General features: G+C 47.0%; 2 protein-coding genes and 1 long non-coding RNA gene across 19 annotated transcripts in view; 2 read left to right on the top strand and 1 right to left on the bottom strand.

The window, feature by feature from the left end:
* HERC1 (HECT and RLD domain containing E3 ubiquitin protein ligase family member 1) overlaps positions 1 to 16,904 on the top strand; it is a 203,903-nt gene extending 186,999 nt beyond the window's left edge. For all 16 annotated transcript variants that reach the window (XM_070500325.1, XM_070500306.1, XM_070500355.1 and 13 more), the window contains 10 exons: positions 185 to 354; positions 4,067 to 4,205; positions 6,164 to 6,333; positions 7,412 to 7,581; positions 7,865 to 8,030; positions 8,859 to 8,935; positions 9,761 to 10,013; positions 10,519 to 10,671; positions 13,226 to 13,531; positions 16,262 to 16,904. In XM_070500325.1, coding sequence (XP_070356426.1) covers positions 185 to 354; positions 4,067 to 4,205; positions 6,164 to 6,333; positions 7,412 to 7,581; positions 7,865 to 8,030; positions 8,859 to 8,935; positions 9,761 to 10,013; positions 10,519 to 10,671; positions 13,226 to 13,531; positions 16,262 to 16,447 — 1,790 coding nt within the window. In that variant the 3' untranslated portion in view covers positions 16,448 to 16,904. The remainder of the gene's footprint in view (positions 1 to 184; positions 355 to 4,066; positions 4,206 to 6,163; positions 6,334 to 7,411; positions 7,582 to 7,864; positions 8,031 to 8,858; positions 8,936 to 9,760; positions 10,014 to 10,518; positions 10,672 to 13,225; positions 13,532 to 16,261) is intronic.
* On the bottom strand, positions 15,387 to 26,950 carry FBXL22 (F-box and leucine rich repeat protein 22). 2 transcript variants are annotated; one of them, XM_044764766.2, is made up of 3 exons: positions 26,329 to 26,950; positions 21,576 to 22,900; positions 15,387 to 18,624 (listed from the first exon to the last, which is right to left on the bottom strand). In XM_044764766.2, exons 1-2 carry the CDS (start codon positions 26,814 to 26,816, stop codon positions 22,555 to 22,557), a joined length of 834 nt encoding a protein of 277 aa, XP_044620701.1. In that variant the 5' UTR covers positions 26,817 to 26,950; the 3' UTR covers positions 15,387 to 18,624; positions 21,576 to 22,554. The 2 variants fall into 2 exon arrangements, with proteins under 2 accessions (XP_044620701.1, XP_070356506.1); XM_070500405.1 differs by having other exon boundaries at positions 18,551 to 18,624; positions 21,554 to 22,900.
* LOC139042348 (uncharacterized) overlaps positions 21,823 to 27,870 on the top strand; it is a 32,616-nt gene continuing 26,568 nt past the window's right edge. Inside the window, exon 1 of the long non-coding RNA XR_011498997.1 lies at positions 21,823 to 21,953. This is a non-coding gene — a long non-coding RNA (uncharacterized lncRNA). The remainder of the gene's footprint in view (positions 21,954 to 27,870) is intronic.

A 27,870-nucleotide genomic window follows, 5' to 3' on the forward strand; every position in this document is an offset into this window, starting at 1 on the left:
GCAAAGAAACAGCTTCAAACATATTATTCACTCAGAATCCAGTATACCTTACCAGAATAGAAGCCTTTGTCCTAATGAGTTATATATGTCATTGCCATTCCACCATAAAATTTAAATGACTCATTAGAAAATTTAAAAGGACTGTGGCATGCCATCCATAAATTTCCTCTTGCTATTCTTTCAGATCGCTTGATAGGCTTGCCAGAGGGGCGTGCTCGCAATCATAATCGACCACAGCAAATTCCTGTCCTGGCTGGAGTGGTCATTGAGGACGTGGCAGTTGGAGCTGAGCACACACTTGCTTTGGCGTCAAATGGAGATGTATATGCCTGGGGGAGCAATTCAGAAGGACAGGTAAATATATATATCTCTCTCTTGCTGCTCTCATATTCTAGAAATCTGACAACGTTCCTCATTTGGGACAGGGATAAGCTAGGAAACTCATGATATTTACCACAATGCCTCAAGCACCTCACTTTGCCATAGAACTGATTATGTTATGAGTCCAGTTGTGCATCTCTTTCTCTTGATTATGGCCAAGTAAATATTATATCATGGTTTAAAAAAAAATCTAACAGTACAGTAAAGTGATTAAGGGGATTAACTGAGTATATGTGTGTGTCTGGCACATAGTAAGCAGTACTTTATTAAGTATTTGCTACTATCATTTTTACTACAGTAATACATGAGATTAGATCCTCAGGGTATCAGGTGATCTGGAAAATGGAAAGAATGAAACAATGCTTTTATTTTCTGTAATATCACAGTGTACAAAGTATATTTGTGTTCATGTAGGAAGTCTTGTCACCCCCATTATACAGAGGAGTAAACTGTATAATAATAATATGATATATAAGCCTTTAAGAATTGAGAAAAGACTCAAGTGGTGATGTGTTCAGCCTACTCTGTATATGGAGGAGGGAGAGACTTTGGTGGGAGATGTCTGAGATGCCTGCTACTACAGTGGCTTTCAGCCCCACATGCAGAGCCACATTCCCTTCCTCCATAAGTCCTCTATGGGTCTGGCTGCCCCTAGAGCGAGAGGCCCTCAAGTTAAGGTCCAATATTATTCGTTGTAGCCTCATTTTGCCTCTTTGGTCTCCTGATCACTGTATTAATAGGTGAAGAAGCTGCTCTTCATCGTGGTTGAATATTGTCTTAATGAGAGGGAAGTTAATATTGAAGATACCTTTCGGAGGTCCCTGACAGGACCTTGACATGATCTTCCCTAGTGATGTTGAGGTGCTTAGCTGCTAAAACACGGAGTGTCCCTGTCAGACCCTAAGAACAGAGATCTGGAGATGAGAATCTGCTTCTGTGTATGTTTTTATAACTATGTATTGTTATACAGGCAATCCATGTTAAAAATCAACAAATCAATGTGTTTTAAGTAAAAGCTCTATAGAACATTGTTATTTTTTTAACTTTCCAAGAATTTATTTCATCTCCAGAAGTGGAAGGATGTGTTCATCAAAGATGTGTTCATTAAGACTCATCTGCATTAACAAAATGAAGAATAAAAATCACATGATTGTCTCAATAGATGCAGAGAAAGCATTTGACAAGATACAGCATCCATTTATAATAAAAACTCTGAATCAAATGGGTATAGAAGGAAAGTACCTTAACATATAAAGGCCATATAAAAAGCTAATATCATTGTCAATGGAGAAAAACTGAAAGCTATCCCTCTAAGAAAAGGAACCAGACAAGGATGCCCACTGTCACTACTTTTATTCAACATAGTATTGGAAGTCCTAGACAGAGCCATCAGGCAAGAAAAAGAAATAAAAGGGATACAAATTGGAAAGGAAGAAGTGAAACTGTCACTATTTGTAGATGACATGATTATATATATATAAAACCCTAAAGAATCCACCAAAAATCTTTTAGAAATAATAAATGAATATGGTTAAAGTTGCAGGATACAAAATCAACATACAAAAATCAGTTCTGTTTCTATATACTAACAATGAAGTAGCAGAAAGAGAAATTAAGAATACAATCCCATTTATAGTTGCAATAAAAAGAATAAAATACCTAGGAATAAACTTAACCAAAGAGGTGAAAGACCTGTACACTGAAAACTATAAAACATTGTTGAAAGAAGTAGAAGACACAAAGAATGGAAAGATATTCCACGCTCGTGGATTTGAAGAATTAACATAGTTAAAATGTCCATACTTCCTAAAGCAATCTGCAGATTCAGTGTAATTCCTATCAAAGTTCCAACAACATTTTTCACTGAAATAGAACAAAGAATCCTAAAATTTATATGGAACCCCAGAAGACCCAAACAGCCAAAGGAATCCTGAGAAAAAGGATCAAAGCTAGAGGTACCACACTCCCTGATTTCAAAATATACTACAAAGCTACAGTAATCAAAACAGCATGGTACTGGCACAAAAACAGACACACACATCAATGGAACAGAATTAAGGACCCAGAAATAAAACCACACATCTATGGACAGTTAATCTTTGACAGAGGAGCTAAGAGCATACAATGGAGAAAGGAAAGTCTCTTCAGTAAATGATGTTGGGAAAACTGGACAGCCACAGACAAAAGAATGAAAGTAGACCATTATCTTACAGCATACACAAAAATTAACTCAAAATAAAGACTTGAATGTAAGACTTGAAACCATGAAACTTCTAGAAGACATTGGTCTTAGCGGCATATTTTCAGGTACCATGTCTGACCAGGCAAAGGAAACAATAGAATAAATAAACAAATGGAACTACATCAAAGTAAAAAGCTTCTGCGCAGCAAAGGAAACCATGAACAAAATGAAAAAACACCCTAACAATTGGGAGAAGATATTTGCAAACCATATATCTGATAAGGGGTAAATATCCAAAGTATACAAAGAACTGATACATCTCAACAGCAAAAACACTAGCAACCCAACTAAAAAAATGGGCAAAAGATCTGAACAGACATTTCTCCAAAGAAGATATACAGATGACCAACAGGCACATGAAAAGATATTCAACATCACTAATTTTCAGGGAAATGCAAATCAAAACTACCATGAGATATCACCTTACACCTGTCAGAATGGCTATAATTAACAAGACAGAAAATAACAGTGTTGGAGAGTATGTGGAGAAAAGGCAACTCTCATACACTGCTGGTGGGAGTGCAAACTCATGCAGCCACTATGGAAAACAGTATGGAGATTCCTCAAAAATTTAAGACTAGAACTGCCATACAACCTGGCTATCTCACTGTTGGGTATTTATCCAAAGAACATGAAAACACAATGCATAAAGATATATGCACCCTTATGTTCATTGCAGCATTATTCACACTAGCCAAGACTTGGAAGCAACCTAGGTGCCCATCAAGGGACAAGTGGATAAAGAGGATGTGGCATATATACACAATGGAATACTACTCAGCCATAAAAAAGGATTAAATCTGGCCATTCCTGACAACATGGATGGACCTTGAGGGTATTATACTAAGCGAAATAAGTCAGAGGGAGAAAGTCAAATACTGTGTGATCTCACTCATACATAGAAGATAAAAATAACAACAAACACACACATAGAGACAGAGATTGGATTGGTGGTTATCAGAGGGGAATGGGGGAGGGAATAGGGTGAAAGGGGTGATTAGGCACATGTGTATGGTGATGAATTGTAATTAGTCTTTGGGTGGTGAACATGATGTAATCTATACAGAAATCAAAATATTGATGTATACCTGAAATTTATATAACCTTATAAATCAATGTTACTGCAATAAAAAAATGAATAAATAAAAATAAATAAATAAATAAAAGTGAATGGAAAAGAATGCCCCCCCCCACACACACACACAAAAAACCTCATCTGCTAGGTTTGGAATGGGCTTGTTATACCTTAGTGTTTAGGTGACAGTCGTGGTGTGAGGACCATGCTGATAGAGAAAATCAATTAATTTCATTATTTTGGTGCTCTTGCTTGGTACGGATATTAATTTATTTATATTTGCTACCATCTAAGAAAGATTTCATCATCTAGGCTTCCTCTTTTCCTCTTTCTAATTGAATCTCTGTGTATTTGTAATTTATCCCCAGCTTGGCCTAGGCCACACCAACCATGTTCGAGAACCGACCCTGGTAACAGTTCTGCAAGGGAAAAACATTCGGCAGATCTCAGCTGGCCGTTGCCACAGTGCTGCATGGACAGCACCACCCGTCCCTCCAAGAGCACCAGGTGAGGGAGGAAATATCCCTGCTCCCGCAGCTTCTCTTTCAGCAGGACCCAGCTGCACTGTCTGCTTGCCAGTTTCAAACTGTATCCAGGCATCATTCTGAGACCATCAGACCTTCCCCTACACAACCAAAGCACTCTTTGTGCTGCCGGCACAGTAAATACTTTCACCACAGGCGACTCTCCTGAAGATTTCATTACGAAGCAGTCCTTCTCTGTACCCCCAAAAAAGAAAACGTACCACTTAGGCAAGCAAAAATTTATAATTTTATGGCAGCCATTAAATATGTTTTTACATATGAAAGAAGTGATGAATTGTAGCTTTCTAAGGCTTGCTGTTAGGAATAAAGATTAAAAGCCCTGAGACCATTTGTCAAATTCTTTACCCAGTTAACCATTTGAAACATGATGTTATCTATGCAGTGGCACAGCAAAAAAAAATTGTTGCTGTTTTACTCCAGTGCACACAGCAGAACTGCTGGGCTCTTTCTACTTTGTTGTTGTTTGTTTTGCTTTTAATTTATTATGAGATTCTTACAGATCTAAAAAAAAGATATAAGGGAAAATAAAATCATATTTGTGTACATAACACCCAACTGCGTACTCCCCTGGTTAGATCCATCTTCCATTCTCCACAAATGTAACCCTTGCCTTAAGTGTGGCATTCTTCATTCTTAGGCATTTCTTCATATTTGGGCTGTTTCTTTCCCAGGCCTTCGAGCCCTTTCTTTCTCCCATCGTCTGTTGGCAAAAGCACTAGAATTTCCCTGAAGAGACCTTGTGCCTGAGAGCTCAGCATTCTCTTTTCTGGCCTTTCTATTTCTTAGCCACAGGTCCTTGGGAAAGACTCCCCACAGAGATTTTTCTCTTAGATATGCTAAGAGAGAAGGGCAAGACTGCCAAGTAGATTCTAAATAAGCAGAAGGTGGTTTCTAGTTAAGAAAAAGCAGTGCCGCTCATGCACTGACCATTCCAGGTGCTGAGGGGCCTCTTCAGCTTCCAGAGGGATTTCACTTCCACTTCAGCACAGAAGGTATACAGTGTGGTGGTTCAAGGTTCAGACTCTGGAACCACATTGCCTGAGTTGAATCCTGGCTTCTCCATTTAGGAACTGAGTGACCTTGGGACTCAGTTTCCTTGTCTATAAAATGAAGATAATAACAGCACTTATTGTACAGAGCTATGGGAGTAAATGAACCAATTCGTGCGAAGCTCTTAGAATAGTGCCACACACCTGAAAGTACTCAATAAATGTTAGCTTTTATTATTAGTAGTAAAATACCTCTGGGAATTGAGCTGTACAAATCTTTATTTAAAGGAAACTCAGAAAGTTGAATATCTTGTTTTTACTCCTTTGTGCATTTTTACAAGAGGATAACCATGGATATAGTCCTTGTAGTCTTTGCTTCTACAGGGCTCTTCTTGTAGTAAAAAACCTTCATGAGTCCTGCACTTATATCTTTTATTCCATTGTGGTCACTTTCTGTCAGATCCCTAGTGAGTGTGAGAGGGGGCTTTGCTAAGTGGCCCATTTCCACTTTTCCAGAACTGCTTGCCTGGTCCTGGCTCACACCTTGTTTTATTATGAAGATGACAATTATTTACTACGAAAGGAAGAATTTGGAGTTTTTTGTTTTTGTTTTTTTTTTGTGAAGGAACTCTTTAAGTCCCATAATTAAATAGGAAACTAAATTAAAGGAGAAAAAACTAAGTTTCCATATGATAAATAAAAAATATGGTTTAAAAACCAACATAAGTGCATCAAAAATTAAGGTGGATTGATGGACAGAGGAATTGATAAATATGTGATAAAGCAATATAGCAAAATATTAATTACAGAATTTAGGTGTTGGGAATGGGTGTTCATTGTACACTTAGCTTCTCTGTTTGACATTTATCAAAATACTGAAAATGAAAGCAATGCGTTTTCCTTTACTAGTGTCCATTTGCTTTCTGGGCAGGTGTATCAGTGCCTCTACAGTTGGGCCTGCCTGATGCAGTGCCCCCCCAGTATGGGGCACTGAGGGAGGTGAGCATTCACACTGCGAGGGCCAGGCTGCGGCTGCTTTACCACTTCTCGGACCTCATGTACTCCTCCTGGAGGCTGCTGAACCTCAGCCCCAACAACCAGGTAACGTGCTGGCTTGGGAGGCAGTGCCTGTGACATGCTCACCAGGGCCCAGGGCCTTTCTCTTCACCTTCGGAAAATTCTCCTATGGCTAATACTTTTTACTCTCCACACCCAAGAGATGTAGAAAAGGCAAGAATTCTATTCGCATTTTTATTGCTGGTTTAGGGACAGTTGATATTGGTAATCGTGCTGCTAGACTCAGTCTTCCTGTATTTTGGTTTGTCCGAATCTGAGGAAGTATGAATGGCTAAGCATATATTTTCTACAAAGTCCAATATATGATTTTAAAACTTAAGCACACACAGCTGTTAGTACCACAGTCAGGGTTGTTATATAAATGAGTCCGAGACATTTAGGAAACTTGCTCTTCTTACAAAAGAGCGTTCCATGTTGTATAGAGGGGTAGGTGTGGGAGAAAAGTAAATGTGGCTAATATGACTGTCTTTATGGAACAGTCCAGTAATTTAGGAAGAAAGCAAGCTGGCAATGTATACTTGTAATATGTAGGCATGCCTGCCAGAATGTGTATTGGTTTGTAAAACTTTGGTCAAAAATCCTTTGGGTCACCTGTCAAGGGGCATGTGAGAGATTTGACAAATCATTGTTAGAAATAGTTAACCAGCCAGGCAACAGAGTGCTATGTGGCACTAAACAGAGTTAGCAAAATTTGTAATTAGTGGGAGAAATGTTTATGATACAAAGTTAAGTGAGAAAAGCAGCAGAAAATTATATAAACAGTATGATCTCAGCAATGTGAAAAATGTATGTCTACACACATGGAAGGAAACTGGAAGGAAATAGATCAAAGTGTTGATGGGACCATCTCCATATGGTAGGATTGAGTGATTTCATTTGTGTGCATGTGTGTGCCCTTTTCTATATTTTCCAAGTTTTTAAAAAATAATAATTATGTGTTTTGTCAGAAAAAATATTTTTAAAAAGCTATTAATAGTTACTGATACCCAGGTTTATGCTTTTAAAGTGCATTTCAAAAAGAATCATATTCTAAAAGTGGGAAGTGTCATTTCTTTTAAGCCTTGAATTGTGCCATTTCTGATAAGCTTACTTTCTGTTACAGAACAGTACATCTCATTATAATGCTGGAACATGGGGCATTGTACAGGGACAGCTTCGGCCTTTGTTGGCCCCAAGAGTCTACACCCTCCCGATGGTGCGCTCCATAGGAAAAACCATGGTTCAAGGCAAAAACTATGGACCTCAAATTACAGTAAAGAGGATATCAACCAGGTTGGCATATGTGTGTATGTTTTACTAACTAGCTAGCATTGTTTTAGGTGAACGTTATTACTAACGAATCTCCGTGAGCCTTAGCTTCTTCGGTTGTAAAGTAGGGTAGTAATAGTACTTCCGTTACTACCCGGTGTGGTTACAGTGGGCCTAGCACAGTGTTTAGTTGTTGTTAAACTGGTCTGTTCATTCATGATGGGAAGATACCTTCAAGTGACCTTTGTGGCGATTTGGGGAAGTTGGTGAGAGTTGTATTTCATTCTGTTTTTCCTTTCTTTTAAAGAGGACGAAAGTGTAAGCCCATCTTTGTCCAAATAGCGAGACAAGTAGTTAAACTGAATGCTTCAGACCTCCGTCTGCCCTCCCGAGCATGGAAGGTTAAGCTGGTCGGAGAAGGGGCTGATGACGCTGGAGGAGTGTTTGATGACACCATCACAGAGATGTGCCAGGTATATACATGCAGTGTCCCCTGCTGAGTCATCCTCTCAGGTGGTGGCCATTTTACCGTTGCCAGTGATTACTCTGTCAGGCATGTTTTCATAAATGTAGCAAGGATGCATTGGTGAGCCTTATATAAAATCATGCTGTTAATGATGTATGGGTGAATTATAGCAAGGGTTTGTGAAATGCTTTGTGAAGATACCTTTACTGAATAAAATGTCAATGCTTAGCTGTCTACCAGTGACTCACCATCTGTTGTGCTATAATACTAGCAGAGGAAACAACAATGATACATATTTACATTTATGTAACAGACAAATCCAGGACCACTCATGTGCTCTGATTATTCTGGTGCTTTTAGAAAACACGGAACTGCCAGACTCCAGGGGAATTAGGAAAACAAGTCTTAAGAGTTTGGACCAGTTCTTATTTTAAGATCTACAGTGGCAGCTTTGCTTCCAGGTCAGCTCTGACCCTTCAGCTTTGCCTAGGATCAGGATTTTCTGATAAATCCTGTGACTAAAATAACACTTGGCTATTTAATTGAGTCTATTTGAATATCACCATACCCTTCTCACAGGTACCCCAGCTCCTGCCCTGGATTGACTTTTTCATCTTAGTTCTGCGTACTGCAGAATATTTTCTACATGGGGGAGTTCCTAATTTCGTTTTAAATTAAAACCACAAAAGTAATTTTAGAGATGGCTGGTGGTTGTCACGTAGTATTATAAATTTCACAAAATATTTTTTTTCAGTGTGATCTTTAATGTAATTGGTTCGTTCTCTTGATGCATTTGATTGTCATTTCTCAAAAATTGTTGTTCTTTCTTCTACAGGAACTTGAAACTGGTATTGTTGACCTTCTTATACCCTCTCCTAATGCTACTGCAGAAGTGGGCTACAATAGGGACAGGTAAGGCAGTCAGCAAGTATTTAGTGATTGTCTGCAATCATCATCATCATCATAATGGGAGCTTACATTTATTGAGTAAACACTATGTGCCAGGCACTGTTCTAAGTGCTTTACCTGTATCATCCACTGAATTCTCACAGTGACCCACGGGCTAGGAACTACTGTTATTCCCTCTTCACAGATAAGGAAACGGAGGCATTTCCATCATGACTTGGTATTCATTATGGGGCTTACTATTATTATTATTATCATCAAAGATAATATAGAGAGGTAGAGGTAACTCAAACTTGATAAGGAAACCTGACTTCTTTTGTGTTTCTGAAGGCCCACATGGCCTCCCTTCAAGGAATTTTCTGCATCAAAATTCATTAAAAAGCTTTGATATGCTATCAAGTTACAGCACTTAGTATTTGCAATTATATAACATCCCTACATTTGCCAAACTGAATTTTGGATCTTGCTTCATGGACTTGTAAATAATAAATGATTTTAGGAAATAGGGCATCCTGGAGCAGGTAACTTAAGGATTAATAGACCATTCACTTGCCCTTTTATGGTTCTTCTAAAAATAATTCAAAATATGGTCCCTGTACTGTTCAGAACAGTAGCCACAGGCCTCATGTGGCTGTTGAGCACTCAAAATGTGGCTAGAGTAGCTGAAGAACTGAATTTTACATTTTATTTAATTAATTTAAATAACCACATGTGGCTAATGACTACTATATTGGACAGCACAGGTCTAGACTAATGCTGTAGCTATTGGATAACTTATTTCTAATAGAAATGAGGACAATTTTGTTTGAAATATTTCCTTTAATTCTGCAGGTTCCTTTTTAACCCCTCTGCCTGCCTCGATGAACATTTAATGCAGTTTAAGTTCTTGGGAATTTTAATGGGGGTTGCCATTCGCACAAAGAAGCCTTTGGACCTCCACTTGGCCCCTCTGGTGTGGAAGCAGCTGTGCTGTGTCCCGCTCACCCTGGAAGACCTGGAGGAGGTGGATCTGCTCTACGTGCAGACCCTCAACAGCATTCTTCACATTGAAGACAGTGGGATTACCGAGGAGAGTTTCCATGAGGTAAATCCTGGCCAGTCCACGTTTCTGCTGGTGTCAACTAGAATTTTTCTCTGTAAAACTCAGATGGGGTCTTCCACTTGCTGTCTGGCTGACTCACGCCGTGTCCCATTGCTGCCCTTAGCAGCTCAACCCCAGCAGTTTAAATAGCTGCTAAAGGAGAGAGCTGGCTCCCACATCCAGCTTCGTTTCTTCCCCTGTAATCCATTCTCTGCTTGTTAGAATGGAGGACTGAAGGAATCAAAGATGGAGAGTGAGGCCGGGGGTGGGGACCAGAGTTCATCACATCTGGTTTTGGTGTAGAGAGATTCAGCCTTATTTTTAACTATAGTCAAATGAGTCAGCACATTCCCTGCTGATCAAGTAGCCTGATCAGCTCTCTTAATTCCCTTGTTTTTATTTTTAAAAATCTTTATGTTGTTACTGTTTTGCCATATTTGTGTGTAACATACTTTTTTTGTTGTCGTTGCTACCATATATTGAAAATTCTTTTTTCTTCTATTCTTAGATGATTCCTCTTGATTCTTTTGTTGGCCAGAGTGCTGATGGCAAAATGGTTCCCATAATCCCTGGTGGAAATAGCATCCCACTCACATTTTCCAATAGGAAGGAGTATGTGGAGAGGGCCATTGAGTATCGACTTCATGAAATGGACCGACAGGTGAGGTGAAACATTTTGAGAGGTTCATGGGATTGTTTGCATTCGTCTCCAAACAAGAGGGGACTAGTTACTACCGAATTTTGGTGTATGAATTTACTGTGCTGATTAATTTGTATCTGTATTTCAGAGACTTTTCAGGTCCTGTTTCTGGGTTTCCTATCTGCTTACTCAAGGCATTAGGTCAGCTCTGAATTGGTCACTGGCTGGATTGAGGCCAAGCTCTCACCCAGGCTGTCAGACCTGCCTTCTCCCTCCTCCTCAGTCCCGTTTGTCTTTATCTCTTACTGCTCCCCAACCTAGTGTCCCCACTCCAGATGGGTCAGTCAGAGCCCATGTGAATGAACCCCTAAACACTGGTCTTACAGTCCCACATGAGTGCTTGATTCCCCCTCCTCCTGCAGTCCTGCAAGCTCCAGCTGAGAGCACATCTCTTCCACAGACCAGCTTTCCTCCAAGTCCATAAACTGCAGAGACCTTTTTTGTTACTTAGAAATTCCTCAGGATATCACATACTTCTATGCTGCCATCTAAGAATCAGGCCACAGAGTTTGGGTCTTCTTTCTTCTTTTAGCTTGTAAGACATCAAATGAAGAATGCATTTCATGTGTGTGTGTGTATGTGTATGTTGCTCTTTGCTGACATGTAGTAAGCATTTAAAAATGAAGGGAGTATGATGAGTGACCATAGAAATGCATATTGTGTCCAAAAATGATTTTTTGGGGGTATGCAATCTTACACAGCCACTTCAATAATGCTTTATTTGCAGAATATGTTGGGGTCTTCTCAAGAGCGGGACACAGACTCTGAGGCTGGGTAGTAATTTGGAATGCATATATTCTACACCCTTCACTCCTGGTTCTTTCTTTGACTCTGGCTTTGGGCCAAGTCACTAGATCACAGTCACAGAAAACTAGATCCCTTAACTTAGTGAGAGCGGGTACTGTCAGCGATGCTGTTTACACAGCCAGCGCTTAGGATTTGTCTCCAGTTCTTGAATATTTTTAATTCTCAGAGAGTGAATAACTGACTAAAAATTTATTGATCACCTCCTACATGCCAGGTGTGCTGCCAGGCACTCTCTTGTGCAGTTTTCCTATAGTTACTCTGTGAGGTAAGGATTACTATCACCATTTCACAGATGAAAGCACTGAGTCCAGAGAAATGAAGCGATATACCTGAGGCAGAGCCAGGATCCCAAGCCAGGTTTAACTGTGGGATCTAGGCTCTTTTGCTGGCCTTTCCTCAGACGGTCAGATTGACCCTCCACTCTCCATCAGCTGTGCTCTGCTCTGCCCTGGCTTTGTTTCTTTCTCAGTAATGAGACTTTCCTCTTTCACTTCCTCCTCACCTCTTAGAATCCAGTGATGTTCCCATAGCTGTCCCCTGTTGTCCCCCACCCAAGCAGCCAGCCCCATACCATAGCCTCTTTTTTTTTCCGGACAGCTTTTGGTTTGCATTCTACCAGGCATGACGTCTTGTTTCGTGGCATCCTTTGGCAGGGGTGTTCCCTTTAATAGTGGTGGAGACTGCCCTCACTGCAGTCCTGTTCCTTAGCCTTGGATGTGACAGCCTTGTACCAATCATAACCCCCCAGAGCCTTGCTGAAGGTGTGGCTCCTGTTCAGGGTCTCAGGTTTTGTTTGTTTTTTATCATAGATGGTTTGAGTTGGCCAAGAGTGAAGAGATATCTAGGAAACACCCCTTGAACAGTGATGAGTCTGTATGTAGGGTGTGCACCACTGTGCACCGTGGAGGAGTCTTTGTAAAAAGCCTGTGGGCAGCCCCTGGCAGTTACCCCTTGGCATTCCCCACAGTGCTGGGTGAAGAGAACAGAAGCAGGATAACTACCCCATCACAGACTGTCATGTTCTTACTCACTTAACCTCATCACAGTCACCTGAGCAGGAATTATTTACCGCATTTTTCAGATGAGAAAATTAAAGTAAAAGAAGTGGTAGAGCTGGGATTCAGAACCCAAGTCCTATGATTAAATTCTCTGTCCTTTCTACTACCTTCCTACAAAAGGACTTCCCAGTTTTACTTCTCTACATTTCTAACTTTTCTTTACAATGAGCACAAGTAATTTTTACAAAAAGGACATAACTATTTGCAAAAGAAAAATATAAATTACAAAACAATAGAAGCTAGACATGTCCTCCAGGAGCTCCTTACCTTGATGAGGAGATGGAGCATCCCCGGTAGCCCCGTTCCCCAGCGTGGCCACGTGCAATTAGGAATTTGAGAGAGTGGGGTTGGTGTTGGGCAGGGCCCCTGCCAGCAGGCTGGGATTTTGTAGGGGAGGGAAGATGAGCTCCTAAATCAACTTGAACTGGGACCAGGAGTGTACAAGTCCCACAAGCAGGGAGAAGCTCTAACAAAGGGTCAGAGGCAAGGAAGGTGGGCTGTGTGCACGGGCACTTATGGCTGAGTTCTGAGGGACAAGTAGAGGGTCTGGGGAACAGACAGGCAGGCAGGAGGTGCCCAGCCCAAGTGGGTCCACAGTGGGTGCCCAGTCTATGCACACACGTTGAATGAACAACCTCTCCTGAGAGCAGGTGGCTGCAGTCCGAGAAGGGATGTCCTGGATTGTCCCTGTGCCGCTGCTGTCCCTTCTCACAGCCAAGCAACTGGAGCAGATGGTGTGTGGGATGCCTGAGATCTCTGTAGAAGTCTTGAAGAAAGTGGTGCGGTACCGCGAGGTGGATGAGCAGCATCAGCTCGTGCAGTGGTTCTGGCGCACGCTGGAGGAGTTCTCCAATGAGGAGCGCGTGCTTTTCATGAGGTTTGTGTCGGGAAGATCTCGACTACCAGCCAACACTGCTGACATTTCTCAGAGATTTCAAATCATGAAGGTTGATAGGGTAAGTAAGCTATTTGTTCTTCCTTAGTAATGTCTGCCCTTATTGCTTCCGTGTTGCTTGCATGTTGGGAAAACCAAACTGCGACCCTCAAGTAGGCCTGCCAGTTCGGGCTTAATGCTTGAAATTTCCAGATTTAAAAAAAAATCAAGCAGAAAAACTTGTTCAGAAACATCACATAACTTCAGTGAAAAAACTCCTACATGGGTGTAAAAGCATGCTACGACCCCTAACCTTCGCTAACTCTCCCCGCATCTTCCTGAGTGAAAGCTAAGCTCGGCAGAGGAGTCGTCATGTGGCCTCTGCCTCCAGTTTCCTGCGCCTTGTCACTGTGTGACTCCTGCACTGGGATGTGGTCTTGTTTGTTTGTTTTCACGAAGATACCACCCATTAACTGGTGCATGTGCTCCAGAAGGAACTTCGAGACGTGGGGAACAGCAGTGACAGGCTCTGCAGCTAGTTGTGTGGTGTGTTTGTTTCAAGGAGCAGGCGATGGAGCTTCTCTGCAGCCTGATGAAAGGCCCCAGCTGCAGAGCCCCAGCCCAGCTGCCATTTTGACAGATGGCTTAGGAATAAAAGGGCTTAGAGGCTTAAACGCACTCTGCTGCCAGTCATCATTCTCAAGCACCCACCTGACCATGTCAGTCTCCTTTCAGACTGTTCATGGGCCCCATGTTGACTCCAGAATAAATGCCAACCCCCTTTGTGGCCGTAAACACCTCCACAGTGTGGCCTCTGCCCCGCTTTCTGATATCACCTCTTGACACTTATTATGTTCTGGTCATAATGGGCTGCTTGCCTTTCTCCCCAACAGACCATGCTGTTTTTAAACTTCCCTGCCTTTGTGTAAGCTCTTCCGTCTGCTTTAGTAAGCTCTCCTTCACACTCCTTTCCATCTATGCCTGGCAAGCACCTTTTCATCCTTTAAGCCCAATACCAATATCTTCTCCACTAGGAAGCCCTGTGGATGTTTTCGTGTGTTTTAACCATTCCTGAAGGCAGACTTAGACTTCCTTCTGTCCACCTCCTGGTCACTAGATACACCCCTTGAACCCAGCATTAAGTTAGAAGTGTCTGTGTTCCCCCGATGTACCCTCTCCCCCCGACATACAATGAGCTCGGCAGTCCTCCGAGAAGGGCCCATGGTGTTTATTCCAGAAACAGTAAGTAAAGTAGGGTTTCTCCACATAAAGGCCCTTCCTGCCAGTTTCAGCAGGTTTCAGTGTCTGCTTTTCTGGTGTTTTTCCAGTAACTCCTGGAGGTTGCTGTAGCCAAAGCCATCCCTCCCCCGCTGCCTCCCGAGGCTGCTCACCTGGGCTCTGCTCCTGGGCTCGGCTTGCTGGAGAGGCCACGCACAGGAAGGGCTATGAAAAGAGCCTTTCCATAAATTTTCTACATGACTTGCCAGAAACTATAAGTTGTAAATCTGTTTTGTTCCTTCAGAGAGAGGTGGGGAGGACGAAATGGTTTACTTCTATTCAGTTCTGGAAAAAACCCTTGCCTTATATCTGTCCTGGGCTACCCCTGCCATTCCAGGAATTAATCTACCACTAATCCACTGCCTGGGGGGTTTAGCCTCAGAAAACTGACCACTGTGTGTCTCTTCTTTGTGACTTTTAGACCATTTCTCCAGTTTCCAAATTAGAACCACCTGTTGACATTCCCCTTAGGATCTTTGCTGGTTTGGTTTTTTGCATTTGAGCTGTCTGCGTCATCACTGGCTCTGGCACAGTTAGGCTTCTAGGCCCTCCACCTCCCAGCGCTTTGAAATGCATTCACCTGGTGTGGGGCTCCGAGGAGGAGGGCCAGCTTCAAGAGGGAACTGAGCAAGAAAGAGAGCACGTTCTTTTTTAAAAGCTAATTTTAAAAACATTTATAGAAACATTGTAATATTATTATCATTACAGATAGTTTGGAAAATAGTTGTGTTTGCAGGGAGTGACAAAGAACGTATGTAATCTATCTCTGTGGTAGTAGCCATTTTCACCTTCACCTTTGTGTAATTCCTCCCAGTCTTTGCCTTAAGCATACACATTTTTGCGTGATGTATTTAGAATTGTATAGTCTGCTTTTTCCACTTAACAGTCTCTCCCGAGCACTTTTCTCTTTCGCGGCTAGTCCTCATAATCGTCATTTCAAGTGACTGCATCACCATCAGTTTAATGGATGGGCTGGGATTTAATTGACTGCTCCTTCCTCATCTGAGCTGTGCGCTGGCGGCCATGGCGGGTGAAGGATGCAGAATGCACTGTAAGAGGACAGTGACGGGAGGAGGAGTGCGATGGCTTCCTCACAGGTCTTCCTTCCATTTCCCCAGCTCTGTTGCGGGATCCCTGCAGCAGCTTCAAGTTTGCACTCTCTTGGTGAAAGGGAACGAACTCTCTTGCACGCTTACTCTGGTGCAGGCACCGTGCAAAGCGTGTTCTCTCAAGTAATCCTGCCAGTCAGGGCTTGTACCCACTTTACACTTGAGAGCTTTTGGAGGAGTGAGGAGAAGAAGGAAGCATCTTCACAAAAAGCCTTGATGGCCGTGGGACACCAGAGCCTGTGCTCTTTCTTCCATGGCCCAGTCTCTGCTTCCTCTCGAATCGGTCATGCTGTCATGTCCGTGGAGTCCATCTTGAATGCAGGGAGAAGTGCTTTCCTGACTTAGGGGTGGTGGGAATGGCTGGCCCCAGTCCCCACATGACACCCTGCTGCTGCAGTCACAGCTCTGTGCCCTTCTCTCCACAGCCTTATGACAGTCTGCCTACCTCACAGACCTGCTTCTTCCAGCTGAGGCTGCCCCCCTACTCAAGCCAGATGGTCATGGCCGAGCGCCTGCGCTACGCCATCAACAACTGCCGTTCGATCGACATGGACAATTACATGCTCTCACGAAACGTGGACAACGCTGAGGGCTCCGACACCGACTACTGACTGCTGTGGGTGCCACACCCCCTCTTTTTTCTCAATAATGCTCACTTCCAATTTAATGTTGATAATACTTTTATGGTAACTACATAGATGTTTTAGGAACATAAACCAACATTATAAACAGTGGCCACATTTAGTTACTCTAAATGTAACAAAGAAATTAGATGTTTTTATTTTTCTGTGATTGTACAAAAAAAAGACAAAGTGCTCTCAGTCAGGTTTTCCCTCCATATTTTTGGTCACTTTTGATAAGTTTGCATGGAACTATTTTGGTGCATTTTTAGTTGGGAATGGTACATTTTTGTAAACCCACCCAGTGAACATGAAATTGTACATTGTGTATAATTGTTCATTAGAAAGGACAGTTTTACATGAATATTCATATATTTATTTTGTTTTAATTTGAATTGCCTGTTCAGGGTTCCTTATGCAGAGAAATAAAGCCGATTCAGGAACCAGAGCATGGGCTGCTTTTGTGACCTCCAGTGGAGCTTCTGCCAGAAAAAACGAGCTTTCAGGCTAGTCTCACTCTGACAGCCTTTTGACCCATCAGAAATATTCCTTGACGCTGAGAGTAGGCTTTGCTTGGAAATGACACAGCAGAGGGCTGTGTGGGTATAGCAGCCCCTGGGGGCACGAAGCCCCTATTTTCATTTGTTCTGTCATCCTGGGTCTCTCGCTTTATTCTCTCTCTCCAGGGCCCTTGCATGAGCCACTCTCAGAAGTCAGCCATCTTCTCAGAACCACCCTTCCTCCTTTTCCATAGCTGGCTTACAGTGTAACATGTTAATAAGAGCCTTTCTTCAAAAGCCCCAGGATACTAGTATGGGGTGCAGCTCTACTAGGCACGGAGGAAGCTAACCAAAGTCATACGGTTCTGACCCAGCCTTGAAGATCAAGTAATGGAATTAAAGAGCAGGGCAGTTTACAGTAACATGTTGTCTCTGCAGGGAGAGCAGCCAAGTGGCAGGTGTTCAGAAGGGACAGCAATTGCTCGCAGGCACTTAGCATGTGTGAATGAGTGACCCTATGAATAAGTGAGTGGATTTGCGAATTAATGTGAGAACTAATGGGTTACTTTATATCCTTGAATGATGGATGGTGGGGACTTGTGCAGGGCGCTGAGGAAGGGGTTACACTCTTGGTGCTTAAACCCAGCCGTTGAGGGCCCTGGGCGACACACTGGTTTGTTCAGGCATGTCAGAATGAGCATGTGGTTCTGAGAGAAAAGGCCATCTTGAGAGCAACTGTGAAGGCTCTAGCTGCCGGGAGTGGGAACAGGAAGAGGGCAAGGCCCTTGGGAGGCTTGTCTCCTTCATCTTCAGCAAGTTCCTGCCACAGGCTGCTTCCAGTGTACTTCAGGCGAGATCATGACTGACAGCCTGCTCAATGAAGTGTCAGACAGAGTGCCTTGCAGGCAAGTTGTTTTCTACAAGGAAGGTGGCAGGTGTGTTTTCAAAGAGAAATTGGAAGAAAAATAGAGTTTTGTTGGCTAAGTTAATGCCATGGATCTTTCCCAGTGATGAATGCCTAATAATATTTAGAATGACATCTTAGTTTTATTGGAAAGAGGTTTCAGTTGGCATTGAGTCTCAGAGGGAGACCGCAGCTTCTGAGGAACTCCAGGGGATACCAGGCAAAGAGGAGCCTTTAATACTTGATCTGAGAGCTCAGTCAGTAGCAGTGGTAGGGGGCTCTGGGCTTGAAGCAGTCGCTGTGGCGGTGGGAAGGCACTGCCTGGGCCTCTGGGCCAGGAGGGAACTTCTCTTAGGCTGCTGTGTGCTGCTGAGATCCTGAACCATGCCGAGAGAGGGGTCTCATGGGGCCTTTTGGGTTGGTTCCTCTTGACACGTGGCTCTTCCCTCTTGCTGGGCTCGGCTGAGGGTGTGCTGAGCTGAAGGATATCTGCAGTCTCAGACATTATTTTAAATCAAAATAATGGCTCGACCTTTGTGAGGCTCTGGCCTCTGCTGCACAGTTGGCTCTGGACTGAGGGGCAGAGGCACCCCCCGCAGGCTGACGCTCATGGTTCCAGGTCCCACCCTCAGGCCTAAAGGATAGCTTCTCAGGAGGTTCGACTTTGCAAGGAAAATCTGCAGAGATGCCTCTGTTTTATAACAAATGCTGTTTCTTTGCTGGAAATCTCTCATTTTCCTTCATGCTCTTGACTTGTGGAAGCTCTGGGAGAGAGGGGGAGGCGTGAGTACCTGATCTGAGGAGCTGAAATGGGCCCAGGACAGGTGTATTTTCCTTTACTTCCCTTTCAAGCCCCTATAGAGGTTGGGCAGTATTTTTGTTTGCTGGACCCATTCAGCTAACAAATACCACAGTTTTTATGACCCTTAAACAGTCTCGAGAGAACTTTGACCCCCAACCTTTAAAATTTAAGATTTCCCCAGAGGCCCTTCAGGGTGCATCTTTGTTCTGGGCCTCCCAGCTTTGTGGCCTTTGCCCAGCACTGTCAGCTAGATGAAACCTACATCTGGTGAACTCAACTTTTAGCGAAAAGCAAGTTTTTGGGATTAAATCCTAGAACTGGAGGAGTCCTCGAGCTAAGGGCTCAGATGGTCTCTCCCTTTACACAGCAAGAATCTGAGATCAGGAGAGAGAAAGCTCGGATAGCAGTTGCATATAGGCTAGAGCTGGAAGCCCTGGCTTCCTGTCAGCATGCTGATGGTGGAGCCCAGGGGGCTGTCAATCCCCTCCAGACATTCAGCCTGTGCAGAAACGGGCGGTGTATCCCTGTAAGACAAGCCTCAGAGCACCGCCTCCCCCCAGCAGGCTCCGCCTCCCAGGGAGCAGCCTGGAGCCCCTGACCTAAGAGCCATGTGGCCTCAGTCTCTGCTGGCACTGAGGTTCCTGTGCAGAGTGGCCAGCAGGATGTGGTGACGGGTCAGCCTCACACCAGGGCGCACTGTCCTGCCCCAGTACTGAGGTTCTGCACCCTCCCCCTAGCTGTCCCTCTATGTGGCCATTGGCTGCTTTAGCCAAAACTGAGAGCAGAATGAGTTAGCATTCAGAAGCTGGGGGAAGTCTGTGGTCTCTTCTAATACAGGCTGTGAGGGCACAGATAACCCCCAAGCCGTTTCCAGGTGGCTCTGGAACAAGGTCTGGCTCCCATCGTCCTTGGCTTGTCCTTCTCTGGACATGCCTTGGGCTTCCTGACCCTGCCTTTGCTGAGCTGTGCCTGCTGTTGGAACACCCTCCCACAGCTGGAACCTGGGGGAGCTGGAGGCAGTCTTCTAGGCTCGTTCTAGGCTCGGCCCTCAATCAGGTGTTCCTGGATCACCCCGCTATAGACCCAGCTTGCTTCCTCCCAGGACCCGGGCCTCGTGGGTTCTGCCAGGCACTGCACGTCTAGACAGTCTCATCGCAGTGTCACAGAAAGGGCACTGGTCCTATTTTACAGATGAAGAAACTGAGGCTCAGAGAGATCTTAACTTGTCAGAAGTTATGGACAGCAGAGCTGGGAGAGCACCCAGGAACTCCTCTCAACCCCAGCTGCGTGTCTTCTGACTCGAGTGAGTCTCTGGAAGTAGGGCCTGGCCCAGCCCCTGGCCAATACCCTGTAAACATTTGCAAGATGAATGGGCCAGTGGATTAATTAAGCATGCGGTACCCCTTGTTCTATGCAAATCTGAGAGAAGACCTTGAAAGCTGTTTTTAGATTAAGCAGGCTGCTGTGTTCTGCCACACGCTTTGCTTAGTGCCTGGTGATGGTGAACAATGACTGTCAGAAGGCAGAGTGGAGAGCCATGGGTCTCTGTCAGTGCCTATCTTTTGGGAGCACCTCAGATGGCCCTTGGCTCAGGGACCCAGAGCTCCTCTGGAGGGGGCAGGACTGCGTTAGAGCCCTAGAAACAATGTCGGAGAGCTGTCAGCACAGCGTTAGTTCTCTGGTCACTCCAGTTGTGACACTAGGCGTGGAAGGGCTAGTCAGGGAACTTAAAGCTCATTTATAAAAGAGCTTGCCTGGGAAAAGGGGCCTCGGGATGCAGGTTACTCCATTCGAGCTGAGCCTGCAGTGACCTCTGCTTTACAAACACAATCTCATAATCCTTACAAGAACCCTGTGCGCGAGATTCTCTAGCTATCCCAAGACACGGGTAAGAAAGCTGAGGTTTGGAGAGGGCTGACCTGCCCTCGGTCAGAGGAGGCCAGAAACCACCATCCTGTTGTTCCCCAGAGTAAACCACCAGCTCACGGCAAACAGGACCTGCTGGCAGTTGGGGCTTGTGGGAGATGACGAAAGCAGAGCCCTGGGGTTGAAGTGGCTCTGTGTTAAACAAACGTTTAACCCCCTGGAAGCCTGAGCTTGCTTTCAACATTGTTTGCAGTAGTTAAGAAAATAAAACCCCTGCAAGGCCTCTGTCCAGAGTCCAGGGCAGTGGTGGGTAAACTGGAAAATCGCTCAGAGGAGGCGTGGGTCTCACAGGCTAGTGGTGGCCCCCGTTCCACTGCGGCTGGTGGCCTGAGGGGGCTGGCTCTCCCCACACAGGGAGGAGGAGGAATCATGCCGGCCGGAGCTCACTGCCGTTACCCCTTTTCTGCACTAAGCGCTGGCCCAGTCGGGCCCAGGGGCAGCCGCTAAGGCCTTCAGCTGACCGGGAAGCGTTGGGTGGTGCGCTGCTGCTTGCCCGCCCACGGGTTCTGCCTGGAGAAATTGCAGCGCCTCTGGGCCTTCCCCTGCAGATCGGCTCTGCTTGGGGCCCTGGCTCCTGCTACGGGTAGGCTGGGTGAGGGGATCTCCAGCTCTCATTTCATGTCACACTTACTGGGAGGCCTCAACGCCCGCCCCCATCCCTTATTTCTCTCCTCTCCTCACCTTTCCTCCCCGCTCACTCTGCTCCAGCCATACTGACCTCCTTGCTATTCCCGGAACACACCAGCCATGCACCTAGTCTGGGGCCTTTGCATTGGCTGTTCCCTCCGCCGGGAATATTTTCCTCCCAGGTGCTGCTCGGCTCCCTCCCTCACTTCATGTCTCAAATGCCACCTTCTCCATGAGGCTACATTGGTCAACCCCTTTTAAGTTGCTCCCCTCCCCCAACCCTGGCCAGCAATTCCCAGATAGCCCCTTGCCCTGTGCTTTTTCCCTCTAGTACTTACGTTCTTAGAAACCACTACTTACTGTCTCTTCCCCCACAAGAAGGAAAGCTCCAGGAGCATAGAAGGTCCCTTTTTCCTTGCTGTTGCCCAAATATTTGGGCAACGAATTAAGGAACCTGAGGGGAGTAGGGATCAAGATCCGCCTTCACAAAGAAGAAACACCTGGCCCCAGGTGGGAAAAGGGCCTTGGTCACAGCTGGTGGTGGGCGGAGCCGGAGCGGGAGCATCGCCCACCACTTCACGGGCTCCCTGCCTCCCCTCTTACCGGAGTTTGCCCAACGTTCCCGGAACCAGGAGGCCGCTGGGTGGCCGAGAGCCTTTACTTTGGCGGCTAAAGGGGGACATCAGTGACTAAAGCCCTGAAATTGACGTCCAGGCGTGTGCCCACGTTCAGCAGCAGGTAAAATCGAACTTTGCATCAGCTTAGCTGGTTTCCTCGTCAAAGGGTTTAGTCAGGGATGCTGCTTTCACGTTGAAATCTTTACTTTGGGTTTTTCAAATGATTTCTTTTTCCTACGAGAACGGTAGAAATTAAGGATAACCATGCAGTTTATGTAAGAACCACATCAACGAGCGGGGTTTCTAGAGTTGCGCGTGCGGCCCCTCCTAGGAACGCACCCGCCCGGGAAGGGCGCGCCCCCGGCGGGGCCCCGAGAACGCCGGCGGGGGCCTCTCGGCCCGAGGCCGCTCTCTGGGGAAGCTCGTGCCCGCGCCTCCCGGCAGGTCCTGACAGCCCTGGGCGGCCGCGGAGGACCCGGAGGGCGGCGAGGCGGCCCGGGAGAGGTGCGGGGGGTTAGCGACGCCCCCCGCCCGAGTGCTCGCCGAGCTTCCGGTCGTTTAATCTCGCGCTCAGCATGTGTATAAAATCGTCATGTGAGGTAGACATCGTATCCCCGCTTTGCAGACGGGGAAACTGAGGCTCAGATGTGGCGACAGTGCGGGAGGTGGAGGAGCTAGTTCGAAGCCAGGTCGCTCCTTCCGCCTGAGGGCCCCCGGCCGGCCTAGCGCGGCAGCAGCTTGCGGAGGGCCGAGCCCGGCGCAGGGACACCGCGCGGGGGCTGGTCGGGGATCATGGCCGCGCTGTGCTCGGCGCGCAGGGCCAGGCGCGGGCACGCGGCGCGCAGGCGGCGCAGGCCGGCCGCGCTCACGTTGCGGCAGAAGTCCACGTGCAGCGTCTGCAGCGCGCGCCCGTGCGCCGCCGCGGCCACCAGCGTGCGGTTGGTGACGCGAGCGCAGTTCTCCAGGCGCAGCTCGCGCAGGCGCGGACAGCAGCGCAGCAGGCGCGCCAGGCAGTCGTCGGTGACGTGGCCGCAGCCGGACAGCGTGACGGACGCCAGGTTGGGGCACCTGCGGAGAGAAGGCGGTGACCGCCCGCCCGCCCCTGGCCCGCCGGTCCGGCCCACAGCCCTGGGAGGGGGGCAGAGGGGGAAAGGGCCCGGAGAGTGTGCGGAGCCTGCCTGCGGTGACGCGCCGGGATCGGACCCTGGGCTCCTGTCCCGTCTCCCTGCTCCTGCTGCCGCTGCCCCCGCCACCGTGCCCTGCGTGGGCCCTTCCCGGTGGAGAAGCCAAGCCCTGTCGGCCAGAGACCCAGGGCCTGCTGTGAAGGGAGGGGATGCTGGTTCCCGGAGGGACAACTGTCGTTGCTTTGGTTCTTTCCAGACTTGTTGCTTTGGGTAGGGGTGGGGGGGGGGTGGTCAGAGTTGGCCACCTCAAAATGTGTCTCTTTGGCTTGATTATCTTTAAGAACGAAAGACTTTGAAAGAAACTTTGACCTTCCCCCTCACTGCCTAAAAGAATTTAGGATAGAAGGGCCTGTTCCAGGAAGGAGCTAATACCTCAAGATAATCTTGTCTGTAGCCGGCCCAGCAAACACTTGTTTAACAAATATTTGCATTTTCATCTCCATGTAAATTACCTTCCTCCCTTTTGAGGCCCCAAACCAGTACTCCCAGCATGGGCCTTTGTCTTTAGCTGAAGATGGTATTTAAGATGACAACCTCTGCCCTTCTGGTGAGTTGCCCAGTTTTCCTAAGTCCCTCCCACGTATACATGTTATAAAGCTTTGTTTGATTTTCTCCTGTTATTCTGTCTCATGTCAGTTTAACTTATAGCCCAGCCAGAAGGACCCAGAGGGTAGAGGAATTGTCTTCGTACCCTACGGGGCAAGGGAAGCGGTGCATGGTGACCACTCCAGTCTAGCTTCAAGCTGAGGCCCTGATGCTCCTGGCAGGACTGGGGAGGAAGCGGGGGCGGGTTTCCTGTGGGGTGGCTTAGTGATGGGCCCAGTGCAGCTCTTGAGGCCTGGAGGCAGGCCTCCGAGGATTGGTTCTGGGTTCTAGGGCCCTGGTTTCAGCTCCCCTGACTGGGGCAGTTGTAGCATCCCCACTGGGACGCCAGCCTGGAAAAGGTCAGGAACCAGAGGTAGCTAGAACCAGGCCCAAGGGTGGTACAGTCAGGGACACAGAGGTCACTTGTCTGGAAAGCCTGGAGGCCTCTCTGCTCCAGCCTTACTGGCGCAGGCTGGAGAAAAAGATCTTGAGCAAAGTTTGACTTGGCTTATTTGCCATGTGACCTTGGCTGAGTCACTCACTGGACCTTAGTTTCGCTGGGTCGGGGTGGGGGAAGTGGCGGGTGGGAGGCTGGGGCCAGGGGGGAATGCCTAGCAGTGGGGTCGTTATGAGGGTTGAGATGTGCCGTGTAAAGAGCCTGCACAGGGCCTTCTATAGGCAACTGTAACCCCCTTTTCTGGGAGCAGACAGGACCAGACTGCTTCAGGTCAAGAAGGACCTGTCTCATGCACGAGGGCCTTGGCTCCCTGTCTCCAGAAGGTTTCTCTTTTCCCATCAGCCTCCCCTTCGGCCCTTGACTGCACCTGCCTGGGCCAGATCGGTTCCCTTGTGCCTGGGGAAGGGGCTAAGGAACTCAAGTAGACTGGGCACAGACAGCCTCATTTCACACACTGCATCCATTCCCTCTTCCCAGGTTCGTATGTCTGCCGTAGTCTTCACAGCAGCCCTCTGCACCCCGTTTTGGGAACAAGGAAGTTGGCTCAGAGAGCTCAAGTGACTGCCCTGTGACCTATTTTTTGTTGGGCCACCTCATCTGTCAAATGGGAGAGTTTGTTACCTTGAAGGTGGTTATGAGGATTAGGTGTTTAAGCCCCAAGGGTGTTGAGTGATCCCTTCCTCTAAGAACCTTTAGAATAATCTTGATGCCGGAAGAAACCAGAGAAGAAAGAGCTGACTCGTGCCCTGCCCAGCCATCCTCAGCTCTTCTTCCCTTCCCACCCAGCTGATTGCCGGGAGAACCAGATTCGGTGGATACTTAGCAATCCCTACTATGTGCTGGTGCTACCTGTCATTTAATTCTTTGAGCCTGTGAGATAAGGCTATTTATCCCATTTTCCCGATGAAGAAATGAGGTTGAAAGAGTGTAAAATTTGGGCTCGGGTCACGTGGTAGGTCAGTAGCAGAACTGAGGGACTCAGCACAGAACCCTGACCATCAAGCCTTTGCTCTTTTTGTGACGCTGGGGCCTCTTGCTGCACCCAGACAGTAGCCTGGGAAGTCGCTCCACACTTTGCTGGTTTAGGAGTTTAAACCTGGTTCTTTCAGCAAGAATGGAACAACTTTAGGGCAAGCTTCCCCCAATACGTATCTCCCTCCAGCCTGATTTCTGGGTCTTGCTAAACCCCTCAAAATGGCCTGGTCCCATTGGGGCCTAGCCCCAAGTCCATCTTCTCTTTTCTTCTTACTGCCTTAAAAAAGAAAGCAAAGTCGGGGTCACTACACTATTTCCTTCCATTCCTGTCCTGCTGCCAGCAAACCGCAGCTATTAAACCTGGGTGGCAACAAACTGGCTGAGGCTACTTAGTAACCAGGGGGACCTTTCCTCAAAGGCAGGACAGGGCTGGTAAAGGCCCGGGGGGAGCCTGGCCCAGGAAGTCTGTGTTCTTGCATGAGCTGCTCTAGGCAGGAGGCTGTGACCATGGAGGAAGCCTGGCTTGTGGTTCATCCTTTGTGCCCACAGCAGGGTTGACAGATCAAATACAGGATATGTTTGGGACATACTTATACCAAAAAATTATTTCATTTATCTGAAATTCAAATTTAACTAGGTGTCTTGAATTCTTATTTGCTAAAATCTGGCAATCCTAGACTCTGGGCAAATCACATGACCTCTCAGAGCTTTGGTTTGCTCGCTTGAAAAATTAGGTGAAAACGCCCTCCCCTTAGGGACCTGTGAAGATTAGTAAGTTTCCAATGAGGAAGCCACTGCTGTTTATCACCACTCCTAGCCCGGCATCTGGCTTGGTCCTGCTAACCCGGAGCACCCTAGCTCTCCTTCCGCAGCACATCTCACAAGCCTTGCAGTTTGCTTGCTGGGAAAGAACAGATGGTTGAGCTGATTACTGAACCTAGGAACCCTTTCCCAGGGCCTGACTGACCATCCAGGCCCAGCTGGACCCTTTCAGCACTTAGTGGCTGCCAGGGAGGACAGCCGCCCAAAGGACAGTGACAGCTGCAGCCCTGTTCTTCCTCTGCAGCAGCAGCAGCTCCAGGACCTATGAGGCTAAGAGGAGGATTGGCAATTGTTTCCCCATGATTTTATCCATCTTCTGGGGACTGTGCTGTGGCCAGGCCTGGAGGGTCCGCCTTGGGCCTAGTCTGCGGCTCCCGGAGGCGGAGCCATCTTGGTCTTGTAATTTGCTCTTCCCTGCCCCCCAGAAGCCTCACAGAGCCAGCAAAGCCAGCCCTGCTGAGGCGGTGGCCTACCTGTCGCACACCTGGAGGAGGAAGTCATTGACCAGGCTCTCGTGCCGGCTGCAGATACTCCTCTGGAAGGCGCTCTTGAGCCAGTCCTCAATGCTGCACACCTGCACGCGGCTGGAGTGCCAGCAGATGGAGAGGCTCCTGAGCGCCGGGCTCAGGAGGAAATTGTCCTTCTTGAGTTCTGTGAGGGAGCGAAAGTGCAACAGGGGCCAGAGTGCTGGGTCCTCGAACACGTCCTGGAGCTGGGGGCATGTCCTGGCCAGGTTCCTCCTGCTGTCCTTGTCCAGGAAGGAGAAGAGGTGCAGCAGGCACTCCCGGTTGAGCTGGGTGATGTGCATGGTGAGGGCGGCCACACTGAGCGGCCTGCAGCCCAGGACCTGACCTACCTCCCGCTCCTCCTCCCCGGCGCGGGGCTGGTGGACATATATGGTTGAGGAATGGTGTTTATTTTTGGCCAACAACTGGTGCTGAAGCTCCGCGGGGGGAGCCATGACCCAGACATACGTGCAGCAGGCTGTGGTTCTCCTTATGTTCAGAGGAACTGGAAATCCTGGCAGAAAAGCAGCTATTGAAGTTAAATATCCTTAAAAGGGATTTCTTTTCCTTTTAGCTGACAATAGTGTTTAGCAGAGAGCTCTTTAGGCTTTTCCCGAGGCATTTTCCTTCAAGGTGGCTGGCCAGACCAGACGACCTCTGTCTGGGCGTGCAGTCTACTCCCTAGGAGGGACTCTGATCGTAAATGGTAACTGTTTTCATTTTCTAGTACATCCATCTGAGTCTTCTGCCTCCCCTCTAAGTAGGAAGAAGCCTGTTGTCTCTAAAGGGCTCAAGGTATGGTTTTGTTTTCAGAGCTGCAAGCAGACAGCACACGTGAGGCCTCTCTGTTCTCTCTGCTCAGTAGTGATGGTTTCCAGGCCAGGCTGAAGCACCTGCAAATCCCCTGCCCTCCACCAGGCAACGGGATCTCCTTGGCCTCCCAACGGGCTCTATTTTTACTCTGAGTTGTTTCATAAAAGATCCTAAGTAGCTTTTCTTTCCAAGCTGCTTCTGTGTGTATGTGTGTGTTGGGTTTTAAACTTAAGTTTACTTGGCTTTAAAATTTTTTCCAGTTATGTCTCCTGCTTTATCTAGCCTGTATTTCCCCAGAACGTCAGGATGGAAGAGGTGGCTTTTAATATAAAACCGCTTGAAACAACTCTAAGTTATTTAAGTATTTTAGTATCAGCTTGCCCTTTAAGCCCTCCTGTTTGTGGGTACCTTCAGTTCCACTGCCACCCCTGCCCCCCACCCTGCAGGTACAATCCGTTGTTCTCCCTTCCCAAAGAAATGGAGATTGCTCGGCAGGCCAGGCGCAGTGGATCTATTTTGCAATACTTCCCTGCCGGTCCTACCACAGCCCTACTGTGAATTCCGAGCTCTGTAACTGGTTGGTTTGTTCGCGGGCCGCTGACAGTCTGCCGCGCAGCAGTGAGGGAGGAGCAGCTTTCCTCCGCCAGCCCGGGAGCAGCACCTCAGTGCTCACCTTGGCTCGTTCACCCATTTCAG

Source organism: Equus asinus, chromosome 2, assembly GCF_041296235.1.
Source record: "Equus asinus isolate D_3611 breed Donkey chromosome 2, EquAss-T2T_v2, whole genome shotgun sequence".
Lineage (NCBI taxonomy): Eukaryota > Metazoa > Chordata > Mammalia > Perissodactyla > Equidae > Equus > Equus asinus.

Bases quoted from the DNA above. Each gene is read 5' to 3' on its own strand.
- FBXL22 (XM_044764766.2), bottom strand. From the start codon at position 26,816: ATGGCTCCCCCCGCGGAGCTTCAGCACCAGTTGTTGGCCAAAAATAAA. The intron at 22,901-26,328 runs GTAGGCCACCGC...TTCTCTCCGCAG, and splicing joins CTCCTCCAGGTGTGCGACAG to GTGCCCCAACCTGGCGTCCG.